This window comes from Psammomys obesus, unplaced genomic scaffold (assembly GCF_907164565.1).
Source record: "Psammomys obesus unplaced genomic scaffold, mPsaObe1.curated_primary_1811, whole genome shotgun sequence".
NCBI classification, from domain to species: Eukaryota; Metazoa; Chordata; class Mammalia; order Rodentia; family Muridae; genus Psammomys; species Psammomys obesus.
In genome coordinates this window covers 993079-1013912 of record NW_026596152.1, presented here as the reverse complement: position 1 = coordinate 1013912, position 20834 = coordinate 993079, and the positions used below count along the sequence as shown (strand labels likewise).

Here is a 20834-nt window from a genome sequence, read left to right as displayed (position 1 = left end):
GACTCTTAAGGCATGAGGCCCAGGGTTGACGCCCAGCCCTAGGGCCCAAACCCTTTATTTATGCCTCTTATAGCCAGCCTCCTGGGTGAACCCATTGGTGCTCTAACCCACTGGGCACCTGCCCCAGTTAGTTCCTGCTCCTCCTAAGACAACACCAGGCCCTTGATCCCGCAAACAGATCTCCTGATCTTTTGTTTGAGATAAGGTCTCATGTAGCCCAAGATGGCCTCAAATTTTCTGTGTAGCCAGGAATGGCCTTTGAACTCTGATCCCTGTCTCTACCTCTCAAGGACTGATATTACGACATGTACTCTGTCCAGCACTCTTCTCAAAGACAAGGTCTCCTATGCAGCCCAGTCTGGTCTCCAGTTCCTGATCCCTCTGCAGCAAACACCTGAATGCTCTAAGTGTAGCTATTTGACGACCACCCAATCCTGTCATTATGGCAACCCTAGCCTTGCCATTTCCCCTCAGATCCTGAGTTATTTTCTGAAAGGGATTGGGGCACTCCTTCCCATCACCTTCCAAAATAACAGATACAACCAGGTCTGGTACCTTTCCCCACCACCTCCTCACACAACAGCAGACAGAAAGAAAAACAGTTAAACTTTTATATTTACAATATTCTCTTCATCTTTTGCCAGGTTTAAAAATGTGTACAGAGCCGCAGAGGGTGGGGTGGGGACATGGGTTGTTTGGAAAGGGGCTGGGCATTTGGAGTCCGTGGCTGTATCGTGGGGTCCCCCAGCCCCCTCACACCCCAGCTCTGGGGCATCTGCTTACAGGGCTCAGGGCCCAGGCTGATAGCATTTGGAAGGCATGGCTGTTCCAAGAGTCGCTAGACCAGGCGGGGAAGGGCCGGAAAAGAACTACGTTTCCATGGGGGATGGGGAGAGGGTTCTGGATCTGGGTGTCAGCGGAAGACAGCACCCCACCCCTGTACAAGTTTGGCACTGACATCCCACAGAAAGCCACACAATACTTGACGATTCAGTCACACCTCCACCACTGACCCTTAGAGCGGTTCCTGACAGCGCCTGCCCCAGAGGCTCAAATCCCGAGGCCTCCAGGCAGCTGCCTCCCACATCTCCTCTGAAGGTCTTCCTGTCTTAGAGTCCATCCTGTCCCTCACGGCCCCTCCATCTGCTCCTCCTCACAGCTGACCTCATTCCCTCCCCAACCTGCCCATGTAACCTCTTTCCCGGACTCCTCCCTTCCCCTTCCACTTTTCCTTTTCTTTAGCCAATCAGGGACGGGAAGCGGGTCAAAAGTGAAGAGAGGAGGCCGGTCTGACCCTGAGATGGGAAGAGGTCACAGACGGAGCCAGGTGATAGAGAATGAGGAACAAGGCAGACAAGGCAAACACAGGCATGAGACACAGGGAGGGACCCGTAGCTGCCACCTGCCCTCAGTATGGTATTTCCCTTCTCTGGACTAGGACTTAGGGGATCCTTGGCACATTTTGAGAACCTCCCAACCCATCTACCCAGTTTGGCACGGATGAGCACTGGTCTCACGGACTGAGGAAGAGGCTGTCCTCAGGCCCCTCGAGGGCTTAGGTCAAACATGCATGGCCTCTTGTGTGACATGCCCCCACATCCTCCCACCTCAGCGTCTCCCAAGAAGTTGGCACTTCCCCAGCGGCTCCTGTCACTCTCAAGTCTGTTCCCAGCTTCTGCGTAAGGAGGGACTGTGCTGGACCTGAGGTGGGGGGTTGCAGAGGAGCGCTGGGGTGAGCAGGGCCCTCTGCCCGGGAAACACTCGTCCACATGCAAGAACATGTCTCCACTCTGTGAAATGTGTCCGGGGCTGTGGGAAGGAAGCCTCCAGGCAGGGCTGGGGTGCGCAGATCGCCCCCTTTCCTCTAGCGGGAAGTCTATGTTGTCTGTGGAAGGTGAGGGCCTCCAGCGAGGCCATGCTTCACGCCTGTGCCGTGGGGGAGAAACATGCTTTTCAGGGGTGGAGGGGAAGTGGGGTGCAGGGGCCTGTGGTTCCCTGGCTGCTCCCAGGTGCCACCCTGTGTGGTCTGGTGTCCAGCGGCCACTACATGTGAACACATCGCTTCCAAGGTCTCCAGGGAGTGGGACGGGGAGGAGAAGGCAAAGGCATGAGGGAACAGGATTCTGGGGTACAAATCCCCGCAGGAATTCTTTGAGGGGGCCCACATGAGTCCAGGGCAGCAAAAAAGAAAAGAACAGAAAAGAAAAAAAACAAAAAACAAACAAACAAACCACCTCACCCTGCACATGGGAGAACCCCCGCACACCTCCATGTGGGGAAAAAAAGACCTCCACATTTCCACACTCCGAAGACGGGTGTCCCAAACGGAGGGCAAAAAACACCCCCCAGGTGTTCAAAGGCCCAGGTCCTGAGGAGGGGACGGGCCTCTGCGTGGGAAAAACTCGCATCCCGGTGACGAATCCCATTGTCCACCTTATCTCTGCTCCACAACAGTCGACAAATCACAGGGAAAGGCCGGGTGCCAAGTCCTCCCTGCCTTCAAGTGGCCTGGGCTGGGGAGGGCTGGGAGGTCGGCCTCCCCAGCCACCCCCTATACCCGCGTGGTGGAGTGGGGGTGGGGTAGCGTGTTGTTGTGGCTGGTAGCGGTTGGGGGAGGCGGTGGGAAGGGCCCGAAGGGATGGAGAGAGGGAGGTGGGGGCGGGGGCGGGGGCCCCAGGCCGCTGGGCAGCAGGGTCAGGGCTCCCGGGGCCAGGAGAGGCACATCGTCCGGCGCCCGGCGCAAGGCCAGGGTATAGTCGGGTGGACAGGCAGGGCGCAGGGCCTCCGCAGGGTCCGCGCCCACGCCGCCGCCCCGCTTCAGCTGCAGTGACACCAGCTCCTCCTCGGGGGGGAGCTCGCGGCCAGCAGTGGGCAGCAGGGGGCCCCCGCCGGGCACCCCCGTGCCCGAGCCTCCCGGCGGGCTAAGCCGCCGGCAGCGCAGCTCCTGTCGCCGGTCCCGCTTGTAGTAGAGGGCAGCAAAGGCAAGGATGTTGAGGAAGAGGAGCGAGGCCCCCACGGCCACGGTGACGCTCAGCTCGGTGGAGTAGTCCCGCGAGTCCCCGGGGAAGCGGTCGTAGGCCCTCGGGCCCGGGTCCACATCAGACTCAGGCGGCAGGGTGGCGGGTGGGGGCGGGCGGCGCGTGCCCGCGGTGCCAGGGCCGGGTGTGCGGGGCGGCCAGCGCGTGGCATAGGGAGGCAGGCGCGTGGTGGTGGTGAAGAGCTCTGTGTGCAGGTTGTGCAGGTGCGGCACCAGCTCGAGCCAGAAGGCCACCTTGTTGGCGCGGTAATTGTCGCGCACGCGCGGCTTCAGGCCGATGTGCAGGTACTGCTTCTCCTTGCTGTTGAACTTGCTCCAAACCACCTCTTCAAAGCGGTTGGGCTTGGTGTGGATGAACTTGGTGTCCTGCGGCACAGGCTGGTTGGGGTCACTGTGGGCACCAGAGGGCAAGGAACGGAGTGAGGGTGACGCCAGGGAGGACAGAGACTGAAAACATCTAAAGCTAGAAAAGGTTGGGTATGCCCACAACCCCAGCGCTTAAGCGGCAGAAGAAAGGGTTGGCCTGGGCCAGAAGAAAGAGTGAGGCCCTGAGAGAGGGAGAGAGACAGAGACAGAGAGAGACAGAGACGGGGGTCGGGGGGGGGGGAGGAGAAGGAGACACAGAGCAGGACATCACATAAAGAGAGTGCAGAGATGAAGTTTGGAGACCCAGGGACTCAGCTGAGGTGGAAAGGGACAGAAATGGAGAGACAGGCAGCCAGGGATAGGAGGATAGTCCTGGTGACGGCAGCCAAGAAACAAAGACCAAAGAGGGCGGAGGGAGAAGTCAGTGGATCTGAGGAAAGAGACACACAGCAGCGACAGACAGACAGACAGACAGACAGACCCTATAGTGAGATGCTGACCGGGGTGGCCAGACAGTAGTCACAGCAGAGCCCACCCCCGGAAACACAGGGCGTCTCCTCCAACCCTCAGCGCCTGGCACGAAGAGGGGGCCCTGTGAGGGAAGGCAGGGACCTCGACCCACGGGGGCGCCCCCCCGCCCCACGAGGCCCTCGGGCCCTCACCCAGTCTTGGCGAAGTTGGTCCAGTAGGTCATGACCACAGCGCTGAGCATGACGTCATTCTTGGAGAAGTTGCAGGGGAAGAGGTCCGTGGCGCCCACCATGGGCACGCCGAAGACATAGGGCAGCTCGTCCCCGTGCGCCGCGTCCGCCCACTCGGGCCGGCCCTCTGCCTGGCAGTGGTGGTAAAAGGTGTAGAAGTAGACGGGGGACTGGTAGTCGGCGTGGAGCTTGGCTGTGGCCACGGCCGGCGCCACCCACTGGTGGTCGGTGAAGAGCGCCAGCAGGGTCTTCCGCCTCATCTCGCCGTTGTCGCGGTCAGCCCAGTCCGTGTACATGAACTTGATGGTCTCCCGGAGCACGTCCTTGCCCTCAGGGTACCCGTACAAGTTGTCCACGAAGTTGGAGACGGTGAAGTCGAAGGCGCTGGCGGACACGCCATCCTCCGCCTCTGCCGAGTCCTCCACGAACTTGAGGCCCTCGCCCTGGTTGACGCCGATGAGCATGTCGTAGTTGAGGAACTCCCCCTGCTGCATGAGGATCTCGGGGTCATCCGGGACCACGTCGCCGTCCACCACAGGCCCGAAGGCGATGTGGTAGCTGTGGAGAAGGGGGTCTCACCACCGCAGGCTGGCCCCCGGCCTCTCTGGACTGCCCACGGAGCATTGGGGGAAGCCCGTGCTGGGACCATGTGCTGTGGCGACCTCCGCTAAGGGGGCTGCTAAGGACTGAACCCCACTTCTCCTTGGCCGCAGACTGCCCACAGGAACCTCTCACCTCGGCCTCCGGGGACCAGCTGGGGAAGTAGAGGCTGGCCCCAGCCCTCCCCCACCGCCATACCGGGCAGGCTGCACGTCCTGGTCCACGAGCTCCCGGGAAGACTTCCTGCGCAGACACTCCACAGCCTCCGTGCTGTCCTCCCGGTCGCAGCCCACCTTGGCTGCCAGCAGCCGCGTGTATTTGAGCGGCTGGTAGTTGACAGACCAGCTGGAGATGGCAGTGCCACTCTGAGCAATGGCCTTCTGGAACAGTCCTGGTGGGACAGGCGGACCTCAGGCTCGGCTGCGTCAGCGCCCGAGCTCCGGGAAGAGAAGGCAGGCGAGGGGACTGCTGGTACCTTCTGAGTGGTGGGAGAGGATCAGCAGGTTGACACAGGAGGCCCCCGCGCCAGACCCAAAGATGGTAATGCGCTCAGGGTCGCCTCCGAAGTGGGCGATGTTTTCACTGAGCCAACGCAGGGCCTGGATCTGGTCCAGGAGGCCGTAGTTGCCTTTTGCAGCCTGGTCACCAGTGCTGAGGAAACCTGGGGGCAGAAGAAGGGGCTTCCTGAGGGGCCACTGCAGCCTGCTCCCTCTGCCCGGAGCTCCGTGCACGGGGAGCCTATGTTTGTCCTCCACTGGGAGGACTCTGCCCACCAGGACTTCGCCCTCACCGAGCACCCCGAGGCGGTAGTTGAGGGTGGCCACGATGACGTTGCCGTAGGCAGCCAGGACGGAGCCGTCAAACATGTTCCCCGTGCCCTCCATGTAGGAGCCTCCGTGGAGAAACAGCATCACCGGCTTCTTCCCGGAGTCCCGGATATCTGTGCGGGCGGGGATGGCAGGCCGGGAGATCAGGGACAAGGGCAGGCAGACCAGAAGCAGCACTGCGGAGCTCCCAGGCCTTGCGAGGACCAGCCTGGAGCTCGGGGCACTTGTCACTTCTATCCCTGGCGGGGGGGCAAGACCGGATTCCCCTCCCTCCCCCCATCCCCAGCTAACCCTGGAGGAAGGCCCCTCCTCCTCACTGGCCAGCATGACTCCAAGCACCTCATCAAATGTTGGGCACACTTTCCAAGAAGCCCAACAGAGGCCAAGGGTAGGAAGTGACCCTCCTCAGGGCTGCTGCTGGAGCCAGGGACCCTCCACACACAAAGCAAACCTCCTTCCTGCTCCCAGGAAGAGTGGGCTAAGGCCGGCACCTCCTCAGATTCAGCCTTGGGCCCCGGCTCCACATGGCACCCTAGTCTGTGGGTGAGGGGTGCCAGGCCCTAGGGTCCCTGGGGGCTTGGTCTCCTCCCCGCCCTAATTCCTTTCTAGGTCACCTCCCCAGTTACCATGGCAACCCCCAGCCTAATTACTGTGGCAGGAGGAGGCAGGGTGGGAAAGAGGCTGCTTAAAGAAGGCAGGGTAAAGCCAAGTCTTGGACACTCCGCCCTCCAAACTGGCCTGGCCTGCAGGGGCGCCCTCCTGCCCTGTTCCAAAAGAATCCTTTAGATAGCGGCCACAGCAGCAGGCCACGGAGCTCTGCGCTGGATGGAGGAGTGAAAACATCTAAGGAGGCGGGTGGGAATCTGGGAGAGCTGGTCAGGGTCCTCAAGACTGTAGCCTCCCCACTGCTGTCCCAGGACAGCAGAGTCAGAGTCAGCGCCAGCCCCTCGGGGCTCTTGTCACGCTCAGTGGGCTCTGGCTGAGCGGCAGAGCTCTAGTCTAGCCCTGCCATGGAAGCCAGGCTCTGGCCTCTGCAGCTGGCACCCAGCACTGTGCCACCTCCTCACCCTGCACATAGTCAGACATGCCCTGCCCCGCCCTCCAGCCTGCCTTCCAAGCTCTCCCCCAGTCTCCGGGCTTGTCAGCCAGAGTTGTCTCTGGGCCCACCCCCGAGAGCCTTCGTCCCTTTCAGCCCTAAGTTTACGGACGTCTCAGGCGGGTGGGCTGCGATGGCCTTCCTTCCAGGGTCCTGTCCTAATGTCCTCATTCTCTCCCACCCTCCCTCAGGCCCTTGCCCAGTGTGGTGGGGGTAGAGTTAGAAAGGGAAGGAGCAGGAAGACGGGCAGGGGCAACAAGAATTCAAAACCAATAACAAAAACCAGGATCAAGAAAGAACAAAGAAAGAAAAAAACAACAACCAAAAAGCAAGAAGCTCCTGGGGCAGATTCAACAAGAAAAGAAAAAACAAAAAGCTCCATTTGGGAAAAAAAGAAAACAAGAAAAAAATTCTTTGCATTATTTCAAAATTTTTGTGGTGAAACTTCAAGATATTGGGCCCTGTTTTAAATTTGTTTCAAACTCTTTGATTTACTTCAGATGTTTACAATTTTTTTTTTTTTTTATAAATCTGACAGGCTTTTGGTTAGCAATTGTAGCAGGTTTCTAATGTATTGACTAATGTCATAAATTTGTCAATTTTTTCAAATATTATTTTGCTTCCAATTAATTTTTTTCAAGTGGTATATTTCACATGTTGCAAAAGCGTCCAGATTTTTTTCAAAGTCTCAACATTTTATCCAATTTTTTTTTTTTTTCTGGCAATCCAATTCCTTTTCCTTTTTACACCTCATTTTCACCATGGCTAGCTTTTCTTGTAGGTTAACTATTGGGTCCAACATTGTTCAAATTTTGTTTGAAGTTTTCATAATTCTTTTTTCCAATCATTAATTTTTTTTCTTTTCTTTTTCATTTTTAGTTGGGGGGACGGCTGAGGGGCCTTGCGGGCTGTGGGGACATTTAGTTAGGGCATCAGAGTTCTCTCCAAAGCAACCACATGCACCAGCGGGATTTTTAAATCTACCTGTGTCTGGCGGATTGAGCGTCGCCTCGTCACGTTTTTTTGTGAGCGGACCTAAGACCGGGAACACAAAACAGAGAAAAAAGGACAATTTTGTGGGGAAAGATGGGGTCAGGGGAGGTGGTAGATGGGGAGGGGAGGAGAGAAAGCAGAAAAGGGGAGGGTGGGGAGAGGCAGAAAAAATAAGCCAAAAAAAGCAAAATTTGTTTGCAAGAAAAAGAAACCAAGAAAAGAGAAAAACGTTTCTACAACCCAATTTTCCCCTCCCCAGAAAAAGTCGTGCCCCAGAGAGAAGGTGGGTTTCAGGGGTGGGGTGCGTGAGTGGCTGAGGCTGTCGTCAGACAGTGCTTTCTGGAAAGGCTTTGGCTTTTGGGGGTGTTTGCTACTTGCTGAAAGTGCAGTCATGTTAGGGGTGGGGTGAAGCCTAGGGACTCCAAGGCCAGCCCGCCACCCAGGCCACCTCAGGGCCAGCCATGTGTTATGGCTGCGCAGAAAAAAACTGCTTCCCTCTGAAGTAACCCTGGAGGTCGAAGGCAAGATGGGTCGGGGCGCCCACCCCACTGCCCACTGCCTCCAGGAGTCCTCTGCTGCCAGTTGAAGGGCTATGGGTAGGTCAGCCAGGGCTGCCCACCTGCCAGCCTCGCCCCACAGAGCGTCTCTTCCGTCCCCTCCGGGCCTGGCTTCTCACCCCATTTCCCCGGTTCGGGGAAAGCAGGGAAAGGGTCATCAGGTCTTGCCCTCCACTCCAGCTTAGCCCTCCACACCCCGCCAACCTTGGCCCTTGCCCAGGCCTCCTCTCCTCCCCACCAAACTGTGACTTTCCCTCAGTCACCAGCCCCCACCCTAGGTCCCTGCTAAAGAGTCAAGAGCGTTCCTCCCCTCCTGAGGTGGTCATTCTGCCAACAGCAGGTAGGAAACTGCCTTGGGCCAGTCTGATACACAAGCAGGTGTGGTTCAGTCTGAGGCAGGTGTGGTGATTCAGGCAAAGTGGGCCCGAGGCCAGGAAGTCGCAGGCAGAGCTCAGAGGCTGGTGCCAGACTCCTTTTGGATTTGGGTTGGTCAGGGGCAAGCGGAGACCCACAGTGTCAGGGAGCTCCCCAGGCTGACTGGTGTGCCCCAAAGCTCAGGAAGGGATGGGCCACCGAGGCTCGGGCTAGCACTAACTGACCACGATGATCCACTTGGTCCACTTGGGAACAGGGCCGCTAGTTTGTGAGCTGGAGATGGACTGGGATGAAGTCATAGGAGTATTCGTGACCTTGAGACTATGAAGTGTGTGTGTGTGTGTGTGTGTGTGCGTGTGTGTGCGCGCTCGCGCACGAGTGCATGTGTGTGTCTGAGTCAACCACTTCCCTCAGAGCTGGTGTGAAGACCTAGTGAGGTCACCCGGATGTGTCAGGCCCCAGTCAGGCCTGCAATATGCAGTGGTTAAAAATACAGAAGGTGTGGAGTGAGCAGTGCGGAGGCAGGAAAGAGACCACGTGTGGAAACAAGTGGACAGCCCAGCAGTGACAAGTATGAGGTGGTTCACACACGAGTGAGGAGAAAGCTCCCACGAGGGAGACCTGGCAGGGTGCCTGTGGGAAAGCACGGGTGTCACTGAGCATGGCAGCTGATGCCAGTAAACCCCCCAATCAGGAGGCTAAAGCAGGATTATCCAAAGTTCAAGGACAGCCTGGGCTTCAGGGTGAGTTCTAGACCAGCCTAAGCTACAGAGGGAGACCCTGTCCCAAAAGACCACACACACAGACACACACACACAGACACACACACACACACACACACACACACACACACACACACACACAGTGATGGAGAGTCCATGAGTAGTAGGCTGAGGTGAGACAGCATCTAAGGGAGCTCTGAAGGTGAAGAACCCTGAAAGGATGCTGGGCTAGGTGGAGAGGCAGCCAGGTCTGGTGGGTGGCTTGTTAGTGGTGGTCAGCTAGAATGCAGGGCTGGACTGGGGGCAGCAGGTGGTCCGTATGGGGTCCTAGGACCGACCCAGGCAGGTTGAGGTTGTGAGACAGTCTGCGGTTGGCATAGGGGGATCTTGGTGCAAGGTAGGTGTGAGTGCTGGACCCTTCGGCAGGGTGCCCTGCAGGTAGGAGGGGGTGGTGTGAGGAGCCCACGGATGCCTGGGGTCTGCCTGCAGGGTTATGCGGGTCTAAAAGGCACGCAGGGTCCCGGAGCCCTGGGGCCTGTGAGAGCAGGGGGTCGTGCACCCCAGGAAGGGCACGGGAGTGTGACTTGTGAAACACTGGGGCATGTGGCCAGCTGGGCGAGCGGCCACTCGGAGCAGCTGACAGCCACTGTGGAACCTGGGGACACAGTGTGGACCTGCAGGATTGTCAGGGGCGCCTGGTTACCCGGCCTGCTGGAGGGAGCTGATGTGGCGGGGTGGTGAGCTAGTATGTCAGAAGGGTAGTGCGGGGTGCTGCCGGGCTGGGAGTGGAAGGGCCCTGCTGAGAGGCTTCTCTGACCCTCCAGCGATTCCGAGGGTTGTCAGCGCAGGAGACAGGTCTCGGGTACCCGACTGGCGCTTGGCTAGAGACGGACTGATAGGTGCCACGGACAGAAGTGAGGGCAGGTGGCAGAGGACAGGGCAGAGTATAAGTGGTGGGAAGGAAAGCGTGCATGTGGTGGGGGAGAAGGGCAGGCGGGGAGACCCCGGAGGTGGCCAGCTCGCTGAGCACCAGTGGCAGCATGGCCAGGCTCTGTGTGCCTCTCTGTGGGGAGCATGGGTGAGGCTGGCCTAATGCCAGCCACCGCTCCTTCCAGGGCACAAAGTTTCTGCTGTGGAAGAGGCTACTCGCGGCGCATTCCGGCTGGTCAGCAGGCACCCTTACCTCGGAGGCGCGGGCCCTCCGTGGCCCTGCTGCCTGGCCTAGGGGCAAGAGCGGGTCCTGTGCTTGAGGGTCTGCGTGCGCGTTTGTGGGCTGCGTGCCGGGGTGCCCAGCCTGGTGCCCGTGCCCTTACCGTCCTCGGTGGGAACGTAGAGGTTGAGGTACAGGCAGTCCTCGCTCTGGTTCTGCACGTAGGTGGCGGCCGCCTCCAGGTTGTCCGTGAACCACACAGGCAGCATGATGGCCGGGAGCGCCCCGTGCAGGTTCTGCGGGCAGGCGGGCGGCAGGGTGGTGGCGTTGCGCACGCCGGGCCACGAGGCCGGCGCCTCAGGCGGCTGGAAGCGGCGGGCGCCCAGGGGCGGCGTGGCGTAGGGCACGCCCAAGAACTGCACGACCGGGCCCAGGATCTCGTTGTTGAGCTCGCGCCGCACGCCGCGCACTCGGCCGTAGGCCGTGCTCACCACCGGGAAGCGCTCCTCCCCGAGGCTGCCGAGGCCCAGGCCCGGGCCGCCCGGGGCGCCGCCGCCGGGACCCCCTCCTCCCCGTTGAGCCCCAGCCAGCCCCACCAGACACAACGCCAGGAGCCACATGCTGATCGGGGGACCCCCCCTCCCTCCCCTGACCCCCCCCTCGGAGAGAGAGAGAAGGGGGGGAGAGGGAGGGAGGCCCCCCTCGCCCCGGGAGGGAGGAGGGGGCGGGGGAAAGGAAGGAGGAGGGGGACGGGTAGGGACCTGGGCTAGAAGGGACAGAAGAGGCGTCTGTTCCTCTCCATGGAGGGTTTAAGGGGTGGGGAAGGGGAAGAAGGTAGGAGAAGGTGCAGGCAGGCCCGCCCTGCCCGGGGGAGGGGGAGGGTGGGGGCCCGGACAGAGTGTGCAAGATACAGACAAACAAACAGACAGAAAAATACGGAGAAGAGGGAGAAGGGGAGGGGAATTGGATGGAGAGGACAGAAAGGATGGGGAAACAAGAGACAACTGTTAGTGGCATGAATTTCAGATCAAGTACCCCTTCCTTCCACCCACAAGCCCCCTGACACCTACCCCCCCCCCCGCAGCGACCCAAGCTGGGGGTGGGTCAGAGGCGGGAGGGTCAGCTTCCTAGACTCCGTGCCCCTCTCCTGCCTCTATCCCTCCCAGGCAGGCTCGGGAGCCCCAGTCCCCACTGCCCTGGGAGAGAATGAGATAGACAGGGAAGAGAAAATAAAAATACCAAGTCATTAATTAGCAGGAAGTGGCGGGTTTGTTTATATGTGTTAATTACTCCTGAGCTGTAATTTCATGGCACTGAACCCCCACCCCAGGCCAGACTCTGGGCCTTTTGAGGACCGAGCAAACCTCAGTACCTCTGTCCCCATCGGCAGACCGTTCCCGAAGGGTTTATGCACTTAGGAACCCCTTTCTCCCCAGCCCCATCCACGTCTTCCCTTAGAAGTTGGGGGTGCCTGGAGCCAGGGGTTAGAGTGAGGAGGGGATGCTGAAGGGGCAAAGCCAGGGACAGATGCATGATCCTGCAGCTGGTTGCTGGGCGACAGGATGCTGCCCCGCAATGTTACCTCGGCAACGGGCTGCAGCTCTAACCCTGGAGGGGGTGGTCTAGAGGAAGAGGGGAAGGGGCTTGCTTGGTTGCAGGGTCCATTCAGGCCATGGGAGGGAGGATAAGGCATAAGTCAGAATGCTAGTTTCACCCCAGTCTTAGCAGAGAGGAAGAAGACGATGTGAGGGAAGGAGAGTCTAGAACAGAGAACCCTAAAAGACATGCTCCCTCTACCCCCCCCATCCTGCTTGGTCCGTCAGAGCCTAACCCTACTGGCCAGGTCTCCCACAGAGGTTGGGGTAGGGGGAGAAGCTATACCAAGGCGGGCCTCTCAATAAGCCTGCTGACACCCCCTCGCATAATCCTGGCCGGCCTTGGGCCCCATCTGGGGTCTCCTCTGCACAGCTTTGACCCGTGTCCTGGGGCAAATCCCAGGTTTCCTCTCAGGCCATCCCTTCCGTTAGTCCGCCACCCCCCTCCCCTCCCCTCCAGTATTACTGCTGGGACCCCTAGGTGCTCGGACAGCAGGGGCAGGACCAGAGAAAAGGTAGGCAGGGCAGACACCGGGTCATTTCAGCAAGCCCCCCCAGTGCCCCCCCTCCAGGGCCGACTGCTGACGCCAGGTTTTTCCGAGCCAGCTCCAGCCTCGCGGTGGCTCTCTGCAGGTGTCAATTTATTCCAGAGCTGAGGACACAGGAGCCCTCACCCCTCACACCCAGTCATGCACTCCCCCTTCTCAGGTCCTTCCGCTTCTGCTCCCCCACCAGCTGAGGTCCCCTCTCCCTACACCAGGCCGGGCCTGGCTGTCTCCTCTCCCTCTCCGACACGGCCTGCCTCAGCCCCTTCCCTTAAGGTACTTTAGGCCCCGGCCTCCTCTCCTCCAACTAGCTTGTCTCTCTTCCCCTCCCACCAGAGCCATCCCCCATCTTTCTCCTCGAACGGGGTCCCTCAGAGCATCATTCCTTGGCCTTCAGCGGCTTGCTCCAGCTTTTGCCTTCAGCTCACCCCCTCGGTCTTTTCTCATTTCTGTCTCCTTGGTGTTTCTCATCTCTCTCTCCTCCAAATACCTTCTCTGATTTTCTCCCTCAAGTGCTTTTGCTCTCTCTCTCTCTCTCTCTCTCCCTCCCTCCCCCATTTTCTCTCTCCATCTCTGTCTGCCACATCTTGCTCTCCTCCTCCCGATCCCTCTGCCTTGCGCTTCCATTCCAGCCCAGGCCTGACTCCCCCAACCGGGGAGAGTTGAGGGACGGGGGCTCAGGCCGCAGCCCCCCCCTTCCTGCAGTGGGGAAAATGGCTTGGCCGGGAAGGGGAGGAGGAGGGGGAGGGGGGGATGCGAACACACGGGGTCTGTGGGCCCATTCAAAGGATCATTCATGGGCTGGAGAGAGGCAGAGACAAAGAGACCAAGACGCAGAGACACGGCGAGAGCATCCCTAGGCGGAGACACGCAGACAGAGCAGGCTGGGGGGACCAGGCGCAGGGAGGCATGTGGGAAGAGGAAGACCCCAGTGGACCGCCGCGCAGCCCCCTCCGCCCAGCCTGGCTTAGCTCCTACCTGGATCAGCCCTGGGGCCGTGGTGCCTCCATCCAGGGCTCCGAGTGGGGGGCGGACGGGCTTCAGAAGGGGGGCGGCGGCCTCTGAGCCCCCGCGGCCCCGCAGGCCCAGCCCCCGCCTGCAGCGCCTCACCCGGCGGGGGAGGGGGATCGCCCCAGCCCCGGGGGGCGGGGCCGGGATCCAGTCGATCCCCAGGAAAAGGAGAGCTAGGGGATGGGGTCAGAGGGAGCTCAAGATCAGGGAACCCCGCAGTGGGGAAGGCTGAGCCAAGAGGGAGCAACGGGACAGGACTGGATTGGAGATCCACTGGCTCTCGGGGCCGGCTTCGAGGGACCGGGAGGCGGTCCAGGCGGAAGATCCTAAGGGATCGGGTGCTGGAGGAGGAGTCCACGGCAATCCCCAGGGGCCCGGGGCCCCGGAGCGCAGAATCCGCGGTGCAGGGGCAGGGATCCAGCCGGAATCCTCAGGGAGGGGGAGGGATCTAGTCGATCCCGAGGGCGGGCGGGAGAGGGAGATCCGGGGAGTCAGAAGAGGGCGGGGGCCGAGTCCCGAGCCTCGAGGAGAGGTCGGTGCGGCTCCTAGGAAGGCAGGCCAGGGCTAGAGGCGCCTTTGGGGAATGCTCAGCGGCCAGGAGGCCCGGACTCCCGGCTCTGCGCGCCAGGGCCCGCCCGCCCCGCGTCCATCCCAGCCCGAGAGTGATGATCCGCCGGCGGAGCAGCCGCAGCAGCCCCGCGCGTCACCGCGCGGCCGCCTCCCCCGCCCCCTGCCGAGAGAGCGGCGCACACCCCTCGCTCGCACCCGCCTGCCCACCCGCCCTCCGGAGTGTGGGGGGGCTGAGGACAGCGGAGGGTGGGAGCGGACGGACGGACGGACGGACGCGGGAGCTGGAGCAGGGCGAGGACGCCCGCCCCCACCGCCGCCCACCCTCGGGTTCCTCGGGTCCGGCGAGGGGGAGAGCCTCTGAACTGGAGCGGGCCGGGCGGCCCGCGGAGAAGGCGGGGCCTCAGGCGCGGGGGCGGGGCCTTCCTGCGGGGGCGGGGCCGCGGGCAGTGGGTGGGGCCTGGGCCGTGGGGCCGCCCCTCTGGAGGAGTGCGTCTGGTCTGAAGCCGAACGGGAGGAGCCTGTGGGGAAGGAGGCGGGACGTGTGCGGGGACCCACATCTTTGCAAATGAGCTGGAGGTGTGGGGTCGGGGTGTAGGAGAGGCGAGCAGCTCGGAAAGTGGGCCAATCCGTGACGCAAATCCTTCGGTCCCGCCCTCGACCCCGCCTCCTCCCGCGCCGCTCCTCCGCTCCTAATTGGTTCTACGTCTCCGCCCGCCAGGCATCTTCTCCATTCAGCAGAAGTTTTACAAAGGCCTGTGGAGGGGCGCCGGGGCGCTGAAATGAGCGCAGCCCCGATTGGGCATCTTTGCACCTTATTTGCACGGGCGGCCGGGATTGGCTGGCTTCTTGGGTGGCCAGGGCGGTGTTGGCTCCGCGCGTGACCACCCACAGCCATGGCCCGGGTAGGGGCTGCTTTCCGCCGCCTGGGTGCCTTGTCCGGAGCTGGGGCCTTGGGTTTGGCCTCCTACGGGGCACACGGTCAGGGGACGGGGGGTGCAGCCGGGCTGGGGCGATCTTTGGGGTCTGGTGCGGGGAGGGGCCTAGAGGGAGCGCGCTGTCTCTTAGGGAGTAGAGATCCCTTGGAGCCCGAAGCGTCAGGTTTGTCGGTGGGTCCAGAGGCTTCTCGCTCCTACTCGACGTGTTTCCAGCAGTCGGAGGCTTCCGGGGATGCCCCCTTGCACCAGTGTCCGCGTGGTCCCCCAGGGCTTGGGGCGGTCAGCGTCAACACGCGTCTCCTAACTTTTGCTTCTCTCCACAGGCGCCCAGTTTCCGGATGCTTACGGGAAGGAGGTGAAGTAATGGCTCCGGGACTGGGGACTGCGGGCGCAGTGTCTGGGTGTCCTTAAACTGGGCTGGGGTTGGGATGTTGAAAGTAGAGGGTGGGGAGGTGAATGGGAAGGCAGCGAAGCGCAGGCCCCTAGAGCGGCAAGGACAGCAAACCAGTGGCTTTGGGCACGCGGGGCCGTAGCAAACTGGGGCCTCAGAGGCGGAAGTGCTGGGATTGGGTTTCCGTCCTGTGAGCAACTTCAGGTTCCTGGGCTCCTGGGTTGCTTAGAAAACCTTTCCTCTTTTTCTTTCAGCTCTTTGACAAGGCCAACAAACACCACTTTTTGCACAGCCTGGCCCTGTTAGGGGTACCCCATTGCAGAAAGCCCCTCTGGGTAATCAGTCCTTTTGCCTAATCCTGATCAAACCCTTTCCACTCCGTCAGACTGCTCTGTTCTTAAAATCCTTTGTTCTGTTCTCCATCTTTCAGGCGGGGTTACTGCTAGCCTCTGGAACTACCTTATTCTGCACGAGCTTTTACTACCAGGCTCTGAGTGGAGACACTAGCATCCAGAATGCGGGTCCTGTTGGAGGCAGCTTGCTAATCTTGGGCTGGCTTGCCTTGGCTTTTTGAGGTCTTTTGTTTAACTGCCCAGTCCTGGCCTTTCTGGTAATCGGGCGCAGAGGATATGGGGCGAGGGGGTGTTGAAGCAGAAAAGAAATAAAAGAAAAAGGCACATAAATAACTTTGCAGCCTTCACTTATCTAACCTTGAGCAAGGGAGGGTAGAGAGGCAACCTTTGAATTCTTCCCATTTCTGACTTAAAAATAAACCCTAGTAATGGAATTCTGCTTTTTACAAGGTGTGGCAATGGTGCACAGGACTCATACAGAACACATTAGCTTATCTAAGGAGCACGTGGGAATGTGGATTTTAGTAATTTTACTCATGGAGCTTATGGGAATGCTTATTCCAGTGGATAGGATTGATACCTTGGAAATGCGGTGTGGTGTGCCTGAAATCCCAGCACTTGGGAGACAAAGGGAGTCCAGGACAGCCAGAGCTACACAGAGAAACCCTGTCTCAAAAGACACAACAGAAAGCCCTGGAAATCTTAGGCAGTTTCTCTTTTGTTGAGTTATATGCCCAGCTGCCTCCTGACTGCTGGAATTGAAGGTGTGTGCGCCCACCTTCATTAGAATCTGGGTAACCTGAGGGTGGTAAGGTTTAGCCCTGCTAGTCCAGGATACCCTTTACGAAGGTCTCTACCTGGTGAAACAAATGTGTTACATACCCACATAATCTAGTAGTGAGCGCAGGGCCAAACGGAACAGGCCTGTGATTGGTTTTAAACTATGCTGGGCCTCAGAGGACAGAGTTATGTATTGGACGTTGGAAATGTTGTGCTTGAGATGACCCTTACAGGAGGTGTGTGGACATTCAGTGAACAGAGGCGGAGGTAGAAGGAGGAAGGGTTTGGGCATCACTGATCTTTATGGCTGACACAGTCACGAGGCAGGCTTGACACTCAGGATGGAGAGAACTGAAAGGTGTCTAGGGAACATTTAGTAAGCCAGTGTTGAGGTGGCAGTACTGAGGGCCAACAGGGGCAGATGGTGGCCTTCCCTGATGGAGCTACTTAATTGGCAGTAGAAACCAATTAAACACACAAGGACCACGGCTGTCAGGTGCAAAGGAAAGGAATCCCTCTTCAGCCGGGCCGTGGCTCATGTTCCTGCCGAGGCTGTAGATGGGCAGGCCTCACCAAGCAGGTCCTAGTGAAGTAGGACAAAAAAAGAGACAGAACTGAACAGGATTACTGAAAACGCCATTCACTTAGGGAGACGCCATACTTTCCAGAGTGCACACCTTCAGAAAACGAAAGTGTGCACGGTTGGGCTGGAGAGACGGCTCAGCAGTTAAGAGCACTGGCTGCTCTTCCCAAGTCAAATCCCCGCACCCACCCTGCAGCTCACAACTGCCTGGAACTTAGTAGCTGGGCGTCCAGCCTTGCCACGCGGGCATACGTGGAGATGGAAGGGATAGGGAAACAAACTGCGCCCCTTCGATGTATTGCACTACCTGTGCTTTGTAGGGCAAAGCTAGATTGTGGTGGCCTGTGTGGTACCTGGAAAACAGGGTGCTGGAGATCACAAGTCTGAGGCCAGGTTAGGCTATACAACACTCTCAGAACAGAAGACAAGGTGGTCTAGGCCCGGGATGGTGACGGCAGCAGTGTCTGTAGACTGGACTGTTCTGTTTTTACTTTTAAAACATTTATTTTAAGCACGAGTGCTCTGACTGCATGTGCACCTGCAGGCCAGCAGAGGGCAGCAGATAGATGGCTGTGAGCCACCATGTGGGTGCTGGGAATTGGACTCAGGACCTCTAGAAGAGCAGACAGTGCTTCCAAGCACTGAGTGGTCTCCAGCCCACCCACCATGACCAAAGGGGAGAAATGTAGTCCAGGCAAAAGGAACAGCTAGACAGGCTGAGAGAAGCCATCCCAGCCCTGGGGAGGCCAAGGCAGGCAGAGCTGTGAGTTCAAGGCTGGCCCAGTCTACACAGAGGGAAAAGAGAAAGAGAGAGAGAAAGTAACCAGTGTGGCATCCAACTAGGAAACCCCGGATGGAGGGTGCAGGTGGCTGGGTCTGCCTCCCGCCGAACCTGGCTAATCTGCATACTTTTAAGACTCTGTCTCCTCCCGTAGCCTCTGCTAAGCTGCAGGTCCCTTTCATTTTTAAAATTTATTATTATTGTATTTGTGTGGGTGTGTAGTGTGCAGGTAAATGGACAAATTTCTAGAGCTGGCTCCCTCCTTCAAGCGTGGGCTCTGGGAATAAAACTCAAGTCCCCAGGCTTGCACAGCCAGCGCTCCGTCCCACCCACTCTGAGCTGCAGCTTCTTCTGTTGGGTTTGTGTCTTAGTTACTTTTCTATGGCCGTGATAAGACACCATGACGTGGGGGCTGGAGAGACTCGGGTTCAGAGCACTGGCTACTAATCCAGAGGTCCTGAGTTCAATTCCCAGCACCCACATGGTGGCTCACAGCCACCGAGAGTGAGATCTGGTGCCCCCTTCTGGAGTGATGTATAAATAAGTAAATGTTAAAAAGACGCTGTGACCAAGGCAACTTACAGAAGAGTTTGTTCGAGTTGCTGCCATGTTCCCTGTAGCATGGCAGCAGGCAGTGGGTCAGTAGCTGAGGGATCACATCTCCGTCAACACGCACCAGGAGGAAAGCCAACTGGAGGTGATGTGAAGCCCCGCCTCCAGCAGGACCACACTTCATTCCTCGACAGTTCCACCGGCTGGGGGCCATGCTTATTGAAATCACCCTTTGAGGTGAGCGCATGTCTCTTCGTGTGCATCCACGGATGACTCTGGACTCGAGCCTCTTGCTTCCATATCCCTAGTACTTGGGACTACAGTACCTGAGCAATAGGCTTGGCTTGTCAAAATGTTTAAGGGCCATGTTGAGCAAAAGCACGCATTAGTGAGACAATTCCGGTGTCACAGGGCATGCGAATGGAACCTACGGGTGGGAGCAAGAGACAGGGATCAAGAGGAAGAGGCCTGTGGTGTGGACTGAAGCATTTCCTGTGGACTGCACAATTTGAAGGGAGCGCAAGGCAAAGGTAGGGACACAAGGATTTGGTTCCCCAGGCTTAAAGCCAAGGTGGAGTTGTCAAGGGAACAGGATTGGGTTGCGAGTGCCTTCTGTGTAGGGCAAGCGTATGATAAACCAAGGGCCGGGACATAGCTGAGTGTTGGGCCAATTAACTCTCAAAATGGGCTTCCCCACACCACACACACGTGCACACAGGAAGGGTGAGCTGTTAGCACCCTATTAATAAGACCAGAGTTGAAACAGTTCCTAAACATTGTGCCAGGGGCAGATTTCTTTTTCTTTGTTTTGTTTTGTTGTTTTTGTAGACAGGGTTGTTATTAGTGGAATGAACAACACCGCTGGGCACAGTGGTGAGGGGCCTTTAACCCCAGCGCTGGAGGAGAGACAGGTATGTATCTCTGTGAATGGGAGGCTAACCTGGGCTACACAGTGAATTCCAGGACATCCAGGGCAACATCGTGAGACCCTGTTTCAAATAAAAGAACTGACCAAGTTGCTCTGCTTATGTGGTTTTAAGTTAAACTGGCTGAGCTGTGACATAACTTCTCCTCCATCACGTTCTAAAACCAAGAAATTGCTATTCAGGGGGCTCAAGATGGCCCAGCGGGTCAAAGCCCTGGCTGCTCATCCAGAGGGCCTGGGTTTGAGTCTCAGAACACACATGGCAGCTCACAACTCTGAAAGTCCAGTTCTAGGGGACCCGACACCTGACCACTGCATGTGTCTGGTGTGGAGGCAGACACACACACACATAAAAAAAAAAAAAGCAGACCTCAAAGTACAAGGTGTTACACTGAAAGGGCTCGTTTAGAACTCTGTTAACACTCAGCTCACATGCTGGGTCCCCAAAAGAAAAGGAACAGGAACAGGACACAGGAAACCAGGGCCTGGATGGGCAGGCAGTAGCGGCTGAGCAGAGCAGAGCGGGGTCTGTGCTGTGGAGGCCAGGGCTGAGTCAACTTCCAGATGTCTCTCCTTACACCTCTGAGCCACAGAGAAGTCATGTTTCCTCAGACGCACAGCACACCACCGCTACTCCTCCCGCCCCCAACCCATCACACTATGTCCAGATTTCGGCAAGAATCTCCTCCTCGCCTCTGCCTGCCTCCAGCCTCCTGGATTCTAACGCAGTGGTCCTCGGCTGTACAACAAAAACTGGAGTTCCCTGTCTGCGTCGCATCCCAGGCATTAATCTGTAACAAGTGAGACCCAGGCAGACGTGGTGGGCTGTTTTTTTCGTTTTGGTTTGGTTTTTTGAGGCAGGGTTTCTCTGTGGAGCCCTGGCTGTCCTGGAGCTCCCTTCCTAGACCAGGCTGGCCTCGAACTCAGAGGCCACCACCGCCCGGCGTTGTTTTATTAACAGCGTCTCGCTCCCAAGCTGACCTGGAACTCGTGGTCTCCGAAGTGCTCCAATTACGGACCAGAGCCACCACACCTGCCTGATGCTGTGCTTTCTCCTGTGGGGGAGGGGGTCTTTGGAGACAGTCTGGCCGCTGTAGCCCTGATTTAGTCTGGAGCTCCCTAGGAGAAGAGACTGGCCTCAAACTTGTGGCTCTCCTCCTGCCTCTCGCTTCCTGCGTGCCGCCGCCACGCAGGAGAACGGGGGCCTGTCCCCTTCTAAGCGTCTCTCCCGAGCCCCACGTCACGCACAGTCATCGCTGATACCTTCTGGCTGCCTGTCACGCGTGTGATGGGCGCGCCTGAACCGAGCGGGGTCAGCGCTGCGCCAGGGAGGACGCCGAACCACCCCTGGAAGCCAGGCAGGAGTGGGAGCGGCGCTCCGCCGCGCCA

The 20834-nt window shown here is 58.7% G+C and overlaps 2 protein-coding genes across 3 annotated transcripts; one reads left to right on the top strand and one right to left on the bottom strand.

Moving 5' to 3' along the window:
• Nucleotides 1-597: 597 nt before the first annotated feature.
• Nucleotides 598-14275, bottom strand: Nlgn2 (neuroligin 2). 2 transcript variants are annotated; one of them, XM_055594182.1, is made up of 8 exons: nt 13543-14275; nt 10588-11285; nt 7612-7662; nt 5495-5644; nt 5180-5365; nt 4903-5095; nt 4066-4662; nt 598-3428 (listed from the first exon to the last, which is right to left on the bottom strand). In XM_055594182.1, exons 2-8 carry the CDS (start codon nt 11042-11044, stop codon nt 2552-2554), a joined length of 2511 nt encoding a protein of 836 aa, XP_055450157.1. In that variant the 5' UTR covers nt 11045-11285; nt 13543-14275; the 3' UTR covers nt 598-2551. The 2 variants fall into 2 exon arrangements, with proteins under 2 accessions (XP_055450157.1, XP_055450159.1); XM_055594184.1 differs by lacking the exon at nt 7612-7662.
• Nucleotides 14276-14984: 709 nt separating this feature from the next.
• Nucleotides 14985-16157, top strand: Tmem256 (transmembrane protein 256). Its single transcript, XM_055594300.1, has 4 exons — nt 14985-15123; nt 15404-15435; nt 15726-15806; nt 15902-16157. Exons 1-4 carry the CDS (start codon nt 15039-15041, stop codon nt 16043-16045), a joined length of 342 nt encoding a protein of 113 aa, XP_055450275.1. The 5' UTR covers nt 14985-15038; the 3' UTR covers nt 16046-16157.
• Nucleotides 16158-20834: the final 4677 nt, after the last annotated feature.